This window comes from Hyaena hyaena, unplaced genomic scaffold, assembly GCF_003009895.1.
Source record: "Hyaena hyaena isolate Hyena2069 unplaced genomic scaffold, ASM300989v1 scaffold_214, whole genome shotgun sequence".
Taxonomy (NCBI): Eukaryota; Metazoa; Chordata; class Mammalia; order Carnivora; family Hyaenidae; genus Hyaena; species Hyaena hyaena.
The window spans coordinates 2,074,330-2,087,240 of NW_024080842.1; the positions used below are offsets into that span (position 1 = coordinate 2,074,330).

At 56.2% G+C, this 12,911-nt stretch overlaps 2 protein-coding genes across 11 annotated transcripts in view; one reads left to right on the forward strand and one right to left on the reverse strand.

Moving 5' to 3' along the window:
* JADE2 (jade family PHD finger 2) overlaps window positions 1-12,155 on the reverse strand; it is a 51,799-nt gene extending 39,644 nt beyond the window's left edge. For 5 of the 10 annotated variants that reach the window (XM_039242254.1, XM_039242248.1, XM_039242257.1 and 2 more), the window contains exons 1-3: window positions 10,256-10,968; window positions 6,117-6,299; window positions 1,199-1,256 (exon numbers count right to left, since the gene is read on the reverse strand). In XM_039242254.1, the coding sequence (XP_039098185.1) occupies window positions 1,199-1,256 (58 nt within the window). In that variant the 5' untranslated portion in view covers window positions 6,117-6,299; window positions 10,256-10,968. Of the gene's footprint in view, window positions 1-1,198; window positions 1,257-6,116; window positions 6,300-6,395; window positions 6,656-10,255; window positions 10,969-11,144; window positions 11,787-11,828; window positions 11,847-11,997 lie in introns of those variants that run through there. The other 5 variants (XM_039242249.1, XM_039242250.1, XM_039242251.1 and 2 more) reach the window with 5 other exon arrangements.
* Window positions 8,214-10,025, forward strand: LOC120238522 (translation initiation factor IF-2-like). The gene is made up of 5 exons (XM_039242303.1): window positions 8,214-8,284; window positions 8,395-8,666; window positions 8,906-9,005; window positions 9,212-9,291; window positions 9,532-10,025. Exons 1-5 carry the CDS (start codon window positions 8,214-8,216, stop codon window positions 10,023-10,025), a joined length of 1,017 nt encoding a protein of 338 aa, XP_039098234.1.
* Window positions 12,156-12,911: the final 756 nt, after the last annotated feature.

Sequence of the window (12,911 nt, forward strand, 5' to 3'; positions counted from 1 at the left end):
CTTCAAGGGTTCCTTCGTCTGCAATGATGTTAGAAGCAGAGGATGCGGTTCTTCTTGGCTTTACTGTGACAAGCCACAGGCAATGTGGTTGTGGCCACAAAGGGCCGGATGCTGTGATCTCCTGCCACAGGGAGGAAGGGCTGGCCAGGTTAGACACCAGACCAAGCTGAGCAAACAGACCCCAAAGGACAGTGAAGGAGACCTGGAGGTAGGGAAGGGGCTGGGAAGGGCTGGCTGGCCATGTTGGGTGCATCTGTCTTCAGTCTATTGGAAGGCTGTGGAACTCCAGGAGATCCAAGCAGCCTTGGAGATCTCCCAAATCCCAGGTGCCCACCACATATGTGAACAAACTGAGGTGCAGAGCTACAGGGCTCCAGGCCCAGCCTCCCTGGCAGTCAGCTCGGCCTCTTCCTCAGCCTGGGCTCCCACCAGGATGCACTGCTGATGGGATCTGCCTGGCACCGCACCTCTCCTACATAGGGCAGAACAGAACCCCTTACTTGGCATCTCATGCAGGCCCAGGTTCCTGCAGCATCTGGGAAGAGCTGCATTCTGGTACTGGAGAAAAGTTCTCCTTATACAAACCTCCCTTATCAACACCAAATTTGAGAAGAGGCTCCCTAAGCCCCCTTCTTTCCTTGACCCCAAGACACCCAGCTTCAACACCCATACATAAGTCTACCTCTGGGATTCTACTGGCAAGGTCCCTCATTAACTCCCTCGACAAGCATTTATTTAACACCTATTATGTGCCTGACCTAGCTGAGGATACAGCATTGAGCCAGACATGACCCCTCTCATCAAGGAGGTGATACTCCTATCAGCTAATTACAATCATGAGGAACAGATTTTCTGTCTGTTGTGTAGAGGCTTTCTACAGGGCCCTGATTTAACACATGGACAGAGGGAACAGGATATGTTCTGAGCAGTCAGGTGCAGCATACGCAAAGACCCAGAGGGGATCTGAGCTTTTCCAACCAGATTAAAACCTAGGGGATAAAAGGGTATAGGGGTAAGAGAACGGCAAGGCTCTGGAGGCCACAGAGTGTGGGGACTTTCTTAGGAGCACAAGGACCGGGCCTGATTTATGCTTTCAGCCACATGGAGACCATGGGGCAGCCTCCTCCGAGCTAGGCCTGTAGGCCTGCTAATTATTCAAATGCTTTCCTTGTAGGAGCCCCAAGCAGGAAGGCCTTACTGTCAGTGGTGTCAGAGTTGTCGCTGCTGATGGAGTATTTTCGCCTCTTCTCTTCCATCTGCAACGAAAGGCAGGCCCCATTACATTTACAGGAGGCACAGGAAATCCTCAGTCTCTCAGAAAATTGCCTGATAACCTACCTCCCCATACTCCCCCCTGATGAAGTGGAAGAATAAGACCCTGCCCTAGCCTTCTCCCCAGCCAGTCTCACCCTCTCCCCACCCACCTATAGGACTCCTGGGGGTGGGGCAGGGGGCTGCATCTCCCACCTCCTGGGCCCAGAGCCTCAGATGAGCAGGAGTATGGCCAAAGACGACAGAGGGAGGAGGGCAAGGGGGGTCAGCAGCCCCAGAACAATGATTAGGGCCTACCTGGCCCCAGCTTCCACTCAAGGCAACTCAGGCCTTCCAGAGAATCTACTCCCATCCAATTATAACTGGTGTTCTGCTGGGTGCCGAGGACGGGCACGAAGAGGAAACAAGATTCTTCCAGAGGGACCACTGCCATGTGAGTTTAGAGACAAGCCAGTTCACACTGCACTGAGGACCCATCCTGAGGGTGGTGGCCAGAGGGGTGTGGAAAAGGGGCAGGAGCAGAAAGGCTCCAAGCTGGGTCCCTGAGACATACGAGGCCCAGGGGGACTGGTCCTAGGCTGGGCTGCCCTCCCTCCCCCAATGTCCTTCTCCAGATTAGAGCCCAAGCCAACTTTATCCCAACTATAGTATTTAACTCCAAGGTTAAGAAGAGAAGCTCTCCATACTGAGCTCATTCCTCTACCAAAGTTCTGTCCGCACATGTTCCTAACAACCCGGGAAGCTGTGAGCCATTGGCTTCCTTTTCTGGAGGGGTGCAGGACCTTGTCATGCTGGTAAGTGGCTGACCTGGGATTCGAATCCACATGGTCTGATCCCTGAGCCCACACCGAGCTGCCTTTGTGCCCTGTGAGCCCCTGCCTGCTGGGAGTGCTTTCCCACCCACTAGTTCCTCGAATCCCTCCGAGCCCAGGGTGGCAGAGCTTGCTTCTGACTCCTCTCCGAGCAGAGCACACCAAGTGGCTGGGTCACACAGCTAGTCAGTGGCTAGAGTCCTAATGTGAGAGGAGATCTGGGATTTGGAACCCAAAGCATTTTCCACCACATCCCTCTTAGTCTGGAACCTGGGCTGCCTCACTGCCCACAGCAAAGGGCAAGGAGCCAGTGTTAGTAGAGAGAAAACCCCCGCTACCCAGCCTGGCTCCAGGCCAACCGGGTTCCCCACCTCTGCTTGGGGTCCCATGAGCCGCCTGCCACTACCAACCCCTCCAAGTCTGTTCCTGCCGAGCCCTGGGTTCCCCTTTTCTTACCGTGGCCCCTTTCTTCGAGACCAGAGAGCATTAGCTTTCTAGGGCGGGGCAAGACTGTCCAGACCTCTGAGCTGACCAGGACCCTCCCGCCTCAGATCTGACCTTAGTCAGGAGCTTCTTCCCATTCCAGTGTCCCCCAACAGTAGGATCAGGGTGACAGGAACATTCACTGGGGCTGCTTGCTCCAAAGGTGCACGAAACATGCTCCCCAGAGGGTACAGAGGTACAGGGGAAGTCTGAGGACATGGGTGGCATGAGTGTCAGGGAGGTTAAATTGCTCAGCACTCATTGTGGCAGAAAAAGGGGGACACCCTGTTACACAGGGACCTCACGAAGCCCTCAGAACAGCCCTTCTATGCCAGTGGACATGATGGCTGCTTCCCTTTCGCAGATGAGGAAAAGGAAGCACAGAGGTTAAGTGACTTGCCCAAGATTGCAATGCTTGTGAGAAGTTTATCTGGTTCAGGAGCATGTGCCCTTGACCTTTAGACTTCCCTGCTTCTGTGCAGCAGAGCACAAGCAGTCCCGTGGCCCGGGTCAGGGACAGAATGGGGCAATAACGCTCTGCCACCCACAGCTGTCATCCTCACAGTCCTCCAGTTTCTGAGTGTGACAAGATGACTGTGATAGGGCCCTGACTCTAGCCTGCGTCTTGCCAGCCCAGCGCTCACAGGTGGGGGCAGGGCGAGGAGGAGAAGCGCTATAAACGCAGGCCAGATCTTCTCCTGCAGCCCTGCCCATGGACCCCATGTCTCTCCACTTCCAAGCCAGCATTTCCCAAAGCAGAAAAGCAGGAGCTCTGGACTGAGGGGTGCCGAGTTCAAATCCTAGCTTTACCCCTCAAGAGACCAGAGACCTCGAGAAAGACGTACCTCTCAGAGGATAAGGATTCTATCTGGATTTTCACAGAAGTCTCTTGAACTTCAAACGTTGGCAACGGATTCAGAATTTTCAAAAACAGTTTGAGAGGGCCAAACTAAACACATCTGTGGGCCAGAATCGGCGTAGAGCCCTAAGCACAGTGGCTGGCTCTCCAAATAGGTCCTAGTCATACCATAAGAACCCTGGGCCAGGTGAGGGGTCCTCCTAACAGCGCCCCGAGGGGCTCCTGTACAGTACAGAAGGGACGCCCGTAACAGGACCCCTTGACTGCCAACACCTTTCTTGTGATGCTGTTCCCTATTGCCCAGGGACCAACAGGTGAGCTGCCAGCGTGCAGACCAGCACCCCACCCTCAGCCTGCTCCCTGTCCAACCTGCCCTCCGTGAAAACACCCCTGAGTTCTCCTGGGTAGGGTGTTATTAAGGGAGCACACTTTGTGTGGCTTAATTGGAATAATAACTAGGCTTCAGAGGGAAGCTACTTTTTGTGTGAGTGAAGCTTCTTTCCTTTGAACCAAGTCTGTTCCAAAGGCCTCCCTGCCTCAGGTGAGCCTCCCCTGTTAGTGGCTAATGAAGCCTCAAATGAGGCTTGGACTCCCCTGTGGGACAGCCCTTTGTGCTTTGACCCCCCCACCCCACCCCAACTCAGCTAGGAGACAGGGAACTCCTTCCTCACAGCTGAAATCCAGGTGGGGTGTGGAGAGGGGCTGACACTTTGGTCTTGGCCTCTGGTTTTCTCTCTCCACTGGCCCCTCCCATCTCTCCCAAAGCACGCCACTGTCATAAGGTGCTTGCTTTTGGGGATAAAGGTGACCCCCAGAAAAGGGTCCCCTTTTCCTTCCCTTTGCACCTCCCACACCATCCCCAGCCCAGAGACAGAGAGAAGAAGCTCTCCTTCGGGAGCGTGGGTGTCCTGGAGTTCCCACAGACTCTGTGCAATCTCTGCCCCACAGCAGTCGCCTGGCAAGTCCAGTGGGCTCTCCGTCCAAAGCATGTTGTGAATCCATCCACTTTTCCCCACATCTCTGCTGCTACCACACTGGTCCAAACCAGTCTCCTCTCTTGCCTGGACTCCTCATTCACCTCCCATCTTCCACTGTTGCTCCTCTCCACCCCTCAATCTAGAATCCACACAGCAGCCAGAATGACCTTTAAAAAAACATAAATCAGATCATGCCATACCCCTATTTAAAATCTTTCAAAGGCTTCCTGCTGATCAAAGGACAAAACTCAAGCTCCTGACCACAATATCCTACATGATCTGGCCCCTCCCTCCCTCCACAAGTTCACATGGACCACTATCCCCTTCCTCACCACTTTCTAGCCACAGTGGTCTCTTCATTTCCTGAAAGAAGCCAAATATTCCATGCTTCGGGAGCGGTGCACAGGCTGCGCTCTCTGCTGTACGGTTCTAGTAGTCTAAGCATGTCTCACTTTTTATCCTTCACATTTCAACTTAAATGTCAAGGAGGTCTATGCCAGGTACCTTACCTAGAGAAAACCCATAACCTGGTTATTCAACGTCTTCAGAGCATCTACCATGATTAGTGTCTGTTGAGCCATTTGTTCAGTGTCTTCCTTGGAGAGGAGTGGAAGGAGCACATCTGTCTGGATCTCTGCTGCAGCTCCAATGCCCCCTCATGTTATGTCCGGCACACAATAGGGGTTTGATACACAGGGAATGCTGAGTGTGCTCTTGTCCCCTCTCTGTAGAAGTGAGGGGTGCACAGAGCCCAGCTGGCTGGCCTGCAGCTTGCAGGAATATACACCCCAGGCCAAGATTTTGTCCTGTTTTCACAGCCTGCCTTCCCCGTCTTAACCTCACACATTTTCCAGGAGGCTTTATTTGGTTGGGCTCCTGGCTAATGATCAATGTCAACTCTGTAATAGGGCAGCAATTTGGTGGCAGATGTTTTCTTGGCAGCACTAGCCATTGGTCTTAGTGGGGGCCTTGGGTCTGGACTTGAAACACCAATGCCCAATGCCAGCCCCCTTTAAAGACCTCTCCACAAATAAACTCAAATAAACACCCTGGGCCTCCATTAACGCCCTTCCAGCTGACCCTGGAAACAGTGGGCCTTTCAGGCGTGCTAGTGCAGCCGCTCCCTGGGCAGTTAAAACACCCCAACCTGGCCTCCGGCCTCTCCTCTCTGGGGGCCACCAGGCCTGCCCTGCCCGCCACCACACACAGCAGGACTTCGTCTTCCTCCTTAAAAAGGGGGGGAAAACGGCTTTCAAGCAGGCAATTTACCATTCCAGACACAATCTTTCAAAGAGAAACAAAAACTCTCCCTGTCTGAGGCAGACCGCTTAGGCGTGTGTGTAATAAGATGCTAATACAATTTAATGATATTTCGGCTGGAAAACCTGTCCTCAGAGCCTCCTTGTGTCGGGAAGGCCAGACATTCAGAAAACAAGAGCTGCACGCTCTTAAACTGGCTTTAAACGCGGGTCAGAGCCCCAGTCTTTCCTATCTCTCATTAACTTTAATGCCTTCTGAGGGACAGTAATTGCCATTACAAAAATGATTCTGTACACAGATCCTCAAACTTGCTTCTCCAAGCAGAGGGGCGCCTGAACTCTCCTCCAACACTTCTCACTACGCACCTGCATTTCCAAGTGTCCCTGAGGGCACCCAGCTCCCCTGGAACACGCTGCCCACACCCACCCTCCAAACCCAGTTCTGGGGACCTACCGAGGGGATCCTGGAAGAATGAAAGGGGCCTTGTCTACTTTGTCCTTCGGCACCTTCTCACCCTACCCTCCACCTCAGAGGGCAATGCTCAGTCCGCTTGCTCCCACAGATGGCTGCCCATTTGCAACTGCAGGGTCCTTCCGGTCCCTTCTTCAGAGAGGGGAGCTGGCTCTCTGGCCTAGCCTAAAGGGGAGAGAGCAAAGGTCAAAGCTGCATTTGGGCCCTCTCCAGATCATTAACAGTAATAGTAAAAACGGCTAATGCTGATCAGGTGCTTACCACATGGCTGGCTTTGGGTTTAATCTTCTTTATGCAATATATTGCTTAATCCATACACCAACCACGGGGTATGGACTATCATTAACCCTACTTACAGATGAAGAAAGTGAGGCACAGAGCACTGTTACAGCTGGTGACTGCATAGCCAGCATTCAAACCCAGGCTTTCTGACTCCAGGTGGTATACTCTGACCCCCTGGGCTACCTTGCACAGCCCTCCAACCCCACAGTGTGGCTGACATACTCCAGTCCAGATTCCTTTTTTTTTTAGTCTTTATTTTATTTTGAGAGACAGAGACAGAGAGCGAGCGGGGGAGGGGCAGAGAGAGAGAGGGAGACACAGAATCTGAAACAGGCTCCCGGCTCTGAGCTACCAGCACAGAGCCCGACGTAGGGCTCAAACCCACGGACCGTGAGATCATGACCTGAGCCGAAGTGGGACGCTTAACCGACTGAGGCACCCAGGTGCCCCCATACTCCAGATTCCTATAGGCTATTTGAGAACCTTCCTGGGTTCCTCAACTTTGAGTCACACAGTTAGGATCCTATGTGGATGGAGCACAAAGCAGGCCAGGGGTACCTCCTCGCAACTAGCTCTTCCCTTGGAGCACCTAAACACAGAACTAACTGTAAGGCTTGCAAAGAGCTTGCTGGGTGAGTTGTCAAGAATTTGGGACTGGAAATCACTGACCTGGGTCTTGGGTGTAAGACAATTACCTTCCTGTTACCTGGAACCCTGGTTAACTAGAGCACCCCCCCCCCGCCCCCCAGTCAAGGATGTGACAGTCAGTGTCAGAGGCCTAACCACAAGACTCCAGGCTACACCTGCAAGCTGGGACCAGCAGTCCCACCTCACCTGTTAACGAAAGGCAAGTGGAAGCTCTCTTGGATTAATGTTACTGGCCGATCAGCCGTGCAATTTAGAGAAGGGGAAAAGCACGTTGGATGGGAAAAGTTTTGGAAACATTTGCTGCATCCCGAGTCCAAACAACTTTGTCCTTAAACACTTCATCTCCAAAAGTGCTGGAGAGACCTTTGGCCAAACAGTTTCAAAACCAACATTCACTGCAAGTCCCTGCTGCCTGGGGCGAGGACTTCCCTCTGCGAGGCATTTGCTGTAGAACCAAATGCTTTTCCACTCCAAACAACAGCCAACAGCACTTGGGACAACTGAGAGGGCTCCAGATCAAACAAACATCCCCTTTTTTCCCCTACCATGCAAACTCTCAATAAATTATTCGCCCACTTCGGATCAAAGCCTGTTTTGCAGCCTGTGACCTAAAAAGCAAATAGCATCTCTTAAACATGAAAGCCCTCCTCCCTGCCTGGGTCGGCTTTATTACTCATTCCTTCCCCTTACAGTTATTCTGTTGTTATTTTCCTCCTCTGCTTGTTAGATCGCTTTGCAAGTCCCAACCCGCCTGAGGAAGAAGAGATGGGAGGGATGGTGCGTTCACTTGGGCCCTAAGGTGAGAGAGGAAGTCAGGGTAGGGGTAAAGCCAGCACCCTGGGAACCCAGGAAACAGGGCCAGGCCCGGTTGGCAGCTCCCCGCATGGCCCTTTTGCCAAATGTCCTACTGGGAATTTTACCAGTGAAGGGAGGGAGTTAATGCCACCGTGAGAGGAGGGACCAGGCAGCGGTACCACCCGGGACCCTGATTCTGTTTGCAAACATAAACGTTAAGGGGACATCCTGACAGCTAGTCTGGGCTCAAAACTCAGGGCTCCTCCCCCTTCCAACAAAGGCAAGGCGGCAAGCCAGCCGTGCCCTCTCAGCCTCTCCCCAGCCCCTTTTAGCGCCACTGTGAGTGCAGACAAGATGCCTCCTGATGACCCTCTGCAAACTCAGCCTCTGGGTAAAACTTTATGTCCCGCAGTAGATGAGCGAGGGTGCTGAGCGCGGGAGCAAAGTTTGGACATCTGCAGAGACTAAAGTCGCCGGGTGCAGCGTGCCCTTGGCTCAGGGCAAAGGGAAACACTGTCCTTCCCGCTCCCACCAGCCCTGGGCAGAAGACCTGCAGCCAAGGTGGTTTAAAAAAAAAAGCGTCCCGGCCCGCGGCGAAGGCTGAGGGCTGGGAGGGGGTGGCGCGCGCCTCCAGCCTGCCCCTGGAGGCAGTTCGCGGGACCGCAGGCTGGAGGCGCGCCGGCGTGATTCCGACCGCGGGAGCCGGGAGGAGGAGCCGGAGGTGGCTGCGGGGGGCTCTGGCCCAGGCGAAGGAAGGGCAAGGGGCGGTTCGGGCCGGGGACTGCGGACTTAACGCCCAGCGCGGGGGTTGGGTGGGGGACGAGGTCTTTAGGTGAGGCGGGTAAGAGGAGCCGAGCCTCTTAGGAAGTGGGCAGCTAGCTGTGTGTGGTGGGAGACTGGGTGTGTGTGTGTTTGGGCGGGGGGTCCTGGGCCTCTGGAAGCCACCGCGAAGCCTTCCTGCCGGTTTCGCAGACATCCCCACCTTCTGATGTAACCGCTACGAATCGCGAGGCTGACCTCCTCTCATCCCTTGGCCTGGAGATGAGAGTGTCTCAAGCCCAGTGATAGGCGGGAAGGGACCGGAGGGAGCCACAAGTCTGCACCCAGGCGGGGAGGAAGCGGGCGGGAGCCGCTCCGCAGGCGCAGGCGAGTGGGTGGGAAGGAGGGAGGGAGGAAGGAGGTGAGGCCGGGAAGATGCCACTGCCGGGGGCGGGGCGGGGCCCGGGATCCGGGAGAGGGACTGCAGCGGTGCTTGGTGGGGGCTGGGGCTGCAATGACACTTATTTGAGGATCAGGTGTGTATGTCCCAGGCTGAGACTGCCACTTGCTTACATCTTCCCGGAACCACCCAGGGCGCAGAGAGCGAGGCAGAGGGCAGGGGACTGCAGTACGGTCCCCGAAGCGGGACGCGAACCGGCAGAGTTGAGAGAAGGTAAACAAGGGCCACGCCCCCTGCCGTCGCCCCGCGGGCGCGCACCCGCCGCTCCGGCCGCAGCCGGTATATTTCCACTCTCCCAGCGCTTCTCCCCCGCCGGACTCCCGCGCAGCCCCGGAGTGGGGGGGCTGCCCCCGACCCCAGCCCGCGCCCCGTACACCGGGACTGCACACCCTGCATACTCACCTGGAAAGGGTGTCCCCCGCCCCTCCAAAACACTGTGTTTAATTTGTGCAGAGCCTCTGCGCCCGGGAGCTGAGCATGCTGCCCCCGCGTGCAGCGCCCGCGTGCACCCAGCCCGGAGAGGGGGCGACAGGGCGGAGGCGGTGGCCCCCGGAAGGTGTCTGGGACCGGACCGGCTGCACGTGAGCCCAGCGCGGAGTCATGTGCACCGGCTCAGCCCGGTTCGGCGGCCGGACGTGCTGCGTATCAACAAAATGAAACTCAGGGCGACAGGAGGGCAGATAGCTCCGGGTCCTCCGAACCCCAGTCTTCCGCAGAACGACCTCCCCTCCGCTGCGGTCTCCCGCCGCAGCCCCTCCGCGCGGCCGGAGCCCGCGGGGCAAGTTGCAGCCCTGGCGCGCCCCCGCCCGCCCGCGCCCCCTCACCGGCCCGGGGGCGCTTTGCCGCAGTCATTAATAAAGAAGGTCGCCAAGCTCACCCTTCCAAAAGTTGTTGTTGCATGCGCCCCTCTCAGCCTCCCCGCAATGTACTCTTTAAAACACGACTGACCAACATGCGCAATCTCTCTCCCGGGTGCTGTGCATCTCCCCCCCCACCCCACCCCCCCGCGCCCTGGCTTCCTAGAACAGGCAGCCAGCAGGAGAGAGAGGGAGCGAGCGAGCAAGAGAGAGAGCGCGAGCGCGAGCGAGGGAGCGAGGAGCGCTGGCAGATCTGTTGCAAAAACACAAAATAACGCCGTGGAGATGCGCAGGGCCCATCGCTGGGGGCAGGATCTTACCTTCCTCCGCGGTGCCCTTTTCAGGGGCGCTGCCCTGGACTACGCGCCGCGGCGGGGGCCGGCGCGGGAAGGATGCTCCCGAAACCCGGAGCTCCTGGGGCCGGCGCGGGCGGGCGGGGGGCGCGCATCCATCCGGGGTCGCGGCGAGGGAGGCGGCCGGGCCCTTGGCGTCCCCGGCCCCGCACCCCTGCTGGGGACGGTCAGCCCGCTGGACGTAAGCCCTTGCCGCTAGGAATGGGCACAAAGTAACTCCATGGACGCTACTCAACCCCCCCCCACAAAAAAAAATAGCCTCCAACTGCGATGGCCGCGGTCGGCACCATTCACCAATCCCCCTGTGTATGTTTCTGTTTCTTTTTAAACCAAGACTTCCTTGTGATCTCTTTAGAAAAAAAAAAATGTGTTGGGGTGGGGGTGGGGTGGGGGCGGGCGGGAGGAGCGAGGGAGGGGGAGTAGCCACTTTTTTCTTATTCACTCGGATCTCCACTCCTGACACCCCCCGTCGCCCGCCCCACCCCCCGCCTAGTTGTTTGGCTCCGGCAGCGGGTCCAGGTAGCGTTGCAGGCCTTGGGGGGAGGGTGCCCGGCCGGGCTGCCACTCTGCCTGCACCTCGGGCCCAGACTCCCCATGGGCTCTGGGGCGCCCCCAGCCCGCCCTGTCCCCAGGGCCGAGCCCGAGCGGCGGCTGCGCCCGTGCAAGTCCCATCAGGTCTGCTCACACTTCACACACTCACACACATACCCCGCCCCTCCACTCTCTCACTCACACTTTCTGCTCACACCCCGCCCCCTTTGCGCCCCAGACCCGGGCGGCGCCCCCCACAACCTTAAAAAAAAAAAAAGCAAGCTTATACTTAAAAAAATCTTTTGGCGCCATATTAATGACGTACTTAAAATTTGCCATTTCTCCCTGCGTCAAAAAGACGTTTCTTTGCAAATAACAGCCTGAAGGCGACACTCGCGGAGGGAACGAGGTTTGCACTGAGCACCCCGCCTCCCGGGGCTCCAGCGCTGGAAGACCCTCGCCCTAGGCCCTGCTCCCGAATCGCTGGCTTAAAAATGCGAACCGAATAAATCGCGTGGCGCTCTGCAGCGCCAGAAGTGAGCAGAAAGTGCTGGCAGGAGCGGAGGGGAGGGGCACGCGCGCGAGTCTGGGGGAGGGGGCGCGGCCCTCCTCCCCCACCCACAGTAGATGGAAACTAACATCCCGGGCGGGGGAAACTTGAAATTGTGGGCGACCTTAAGGAAGGAGGGGAGGTCCGTAGAGAGGGTTCCTCTCGGGTTCGTCGCCCCCCTCCCCCCTCGGGTGCCTCCAGGCTCCCAGCTATGCCCCGCATTTCCGGGGGGTGGGGAACGCAGTGATGGGTGGGTGGGTAGCTGCAAGTGGTGGCCCCAGTAGGTGTTTGCCCTGGGGTGTTCCCTTCCCCCCTAGCTGGTCCTTCCCTTCCCCCTAAAGGGTTAAAAACCGAGGGGGCAACTTCCAAGGGCTGGCACTTGGCGAGGAAGCGGGGCGCCCCTCTCCCCACCCTTCGCCTTCTCGCCCCTCCTCCTCCGGCTCCACTTCCCGACTTGACCTTGTGGTGCACAAACAGTGCGCTCGGATCCTCGCAGTTTCTGGAAGAAGCGCTTGCGCTCGCCAGGCAGGCGGGCTGTCGGGCGGCTCGCAGGCGGTGGCGGGGCCTTGGGTCCGTTCCCAGAGCCGCGGGCCACACCCACTCAACCCGCTGCGCCCGCGGTGCTCACCTTCTCTCGAGGAAGGAGCTGCGCTAGCCTCCTGGATGGGGAGGTGTCGGGGGCAAGCTGCAGACTTCTCTGAATGCTCCCAACTGGAACGGGGGTGGTCTGGTCTCAGGCAGGGATTGGTGGGGGGAACCTGGGAGCCTGGATCAACATCCCCAAAGCATCGTTGCCAACTTCTCTTTCTTCCCCCTCCCTTTTGGCTGCCCCTCAAAGATGATCCAATAATTTTTTCAACTCACCTTTGGCTTTGAAGGCACGTGGGTGAGTTGTGATCTGGGACAGGAACCGCCTTCCCTCTCCAAGACTGAAGGTTGTTTATCCTTTTTTTTTTTGTCTTTCCCTTCCACGCCCTTCCATGGAAAGATAAATATTCGATTTACATAAGATGACATTTATCTGACAATTAAAAAGATTTCCCGATGGAATGTTGTGAACACATTTGCTTATAGGAGAAATAAATCTAATAATAAACAAACTTCTATTAACAGCACAAATCCTCTGACAGGGTAAATTGTCTACACAACAAAGAGGGAGATGGTGAGAAAGAAGAAAGAAATATGAGCTAAAAGGGAGCCCCAGCAAGGGTCTCCTCCTTGGCCTTCATTCACAAAGTCTGGGAAGGCTTGTGTGGCAAGACTGAGGAACTGGGGTACCACCTCCTGGTTGGACCTGACTCTAGCTCTGAATTGGTAGGATTTTCCCAAGCCTAAACTCAGTGCCAGAAAACAGATGTCATGGGCTGTTCGCATGTTAACAAAATGGTCAAATACCTGGATTCAAATCCTGGCTTTGCAGTTGAGAAGCTACTTGATGTGGGAAAATGCATTCATCTCTCTGGGTCTCTTTCTTCTAATATAGAACAGGATGGTTGGCAGGTTCTTGAAGCCATGGGTGTACATACACATATATGTATATAT

Bases quoted from the DNA above. Each gene is read 5' to 3' on its own strand.
- LOC120238522 (XM_039242303.1), top strand. From the start codon at position 8,214: ATGCCTCCTGATGACCCTCTGCAAACTCAGCCTCTGGGTAAAACTTTA. The intron at 8,667-8,905 runs GTTGGGTGGGGG...CCTGGAGATGAG, and splicing joins ACTTAACGCCCAGCGCGGGG to AGTGTCTCAAGCCCAGTGAT. The intron at 9,292-9,531 runs GTAAACAAGGGC...TAATTTGTGCAG, and splicing joins ACCGGCAGAGTTGAGAGAAG to AGCCTCTGCGCCCGGGAGCT.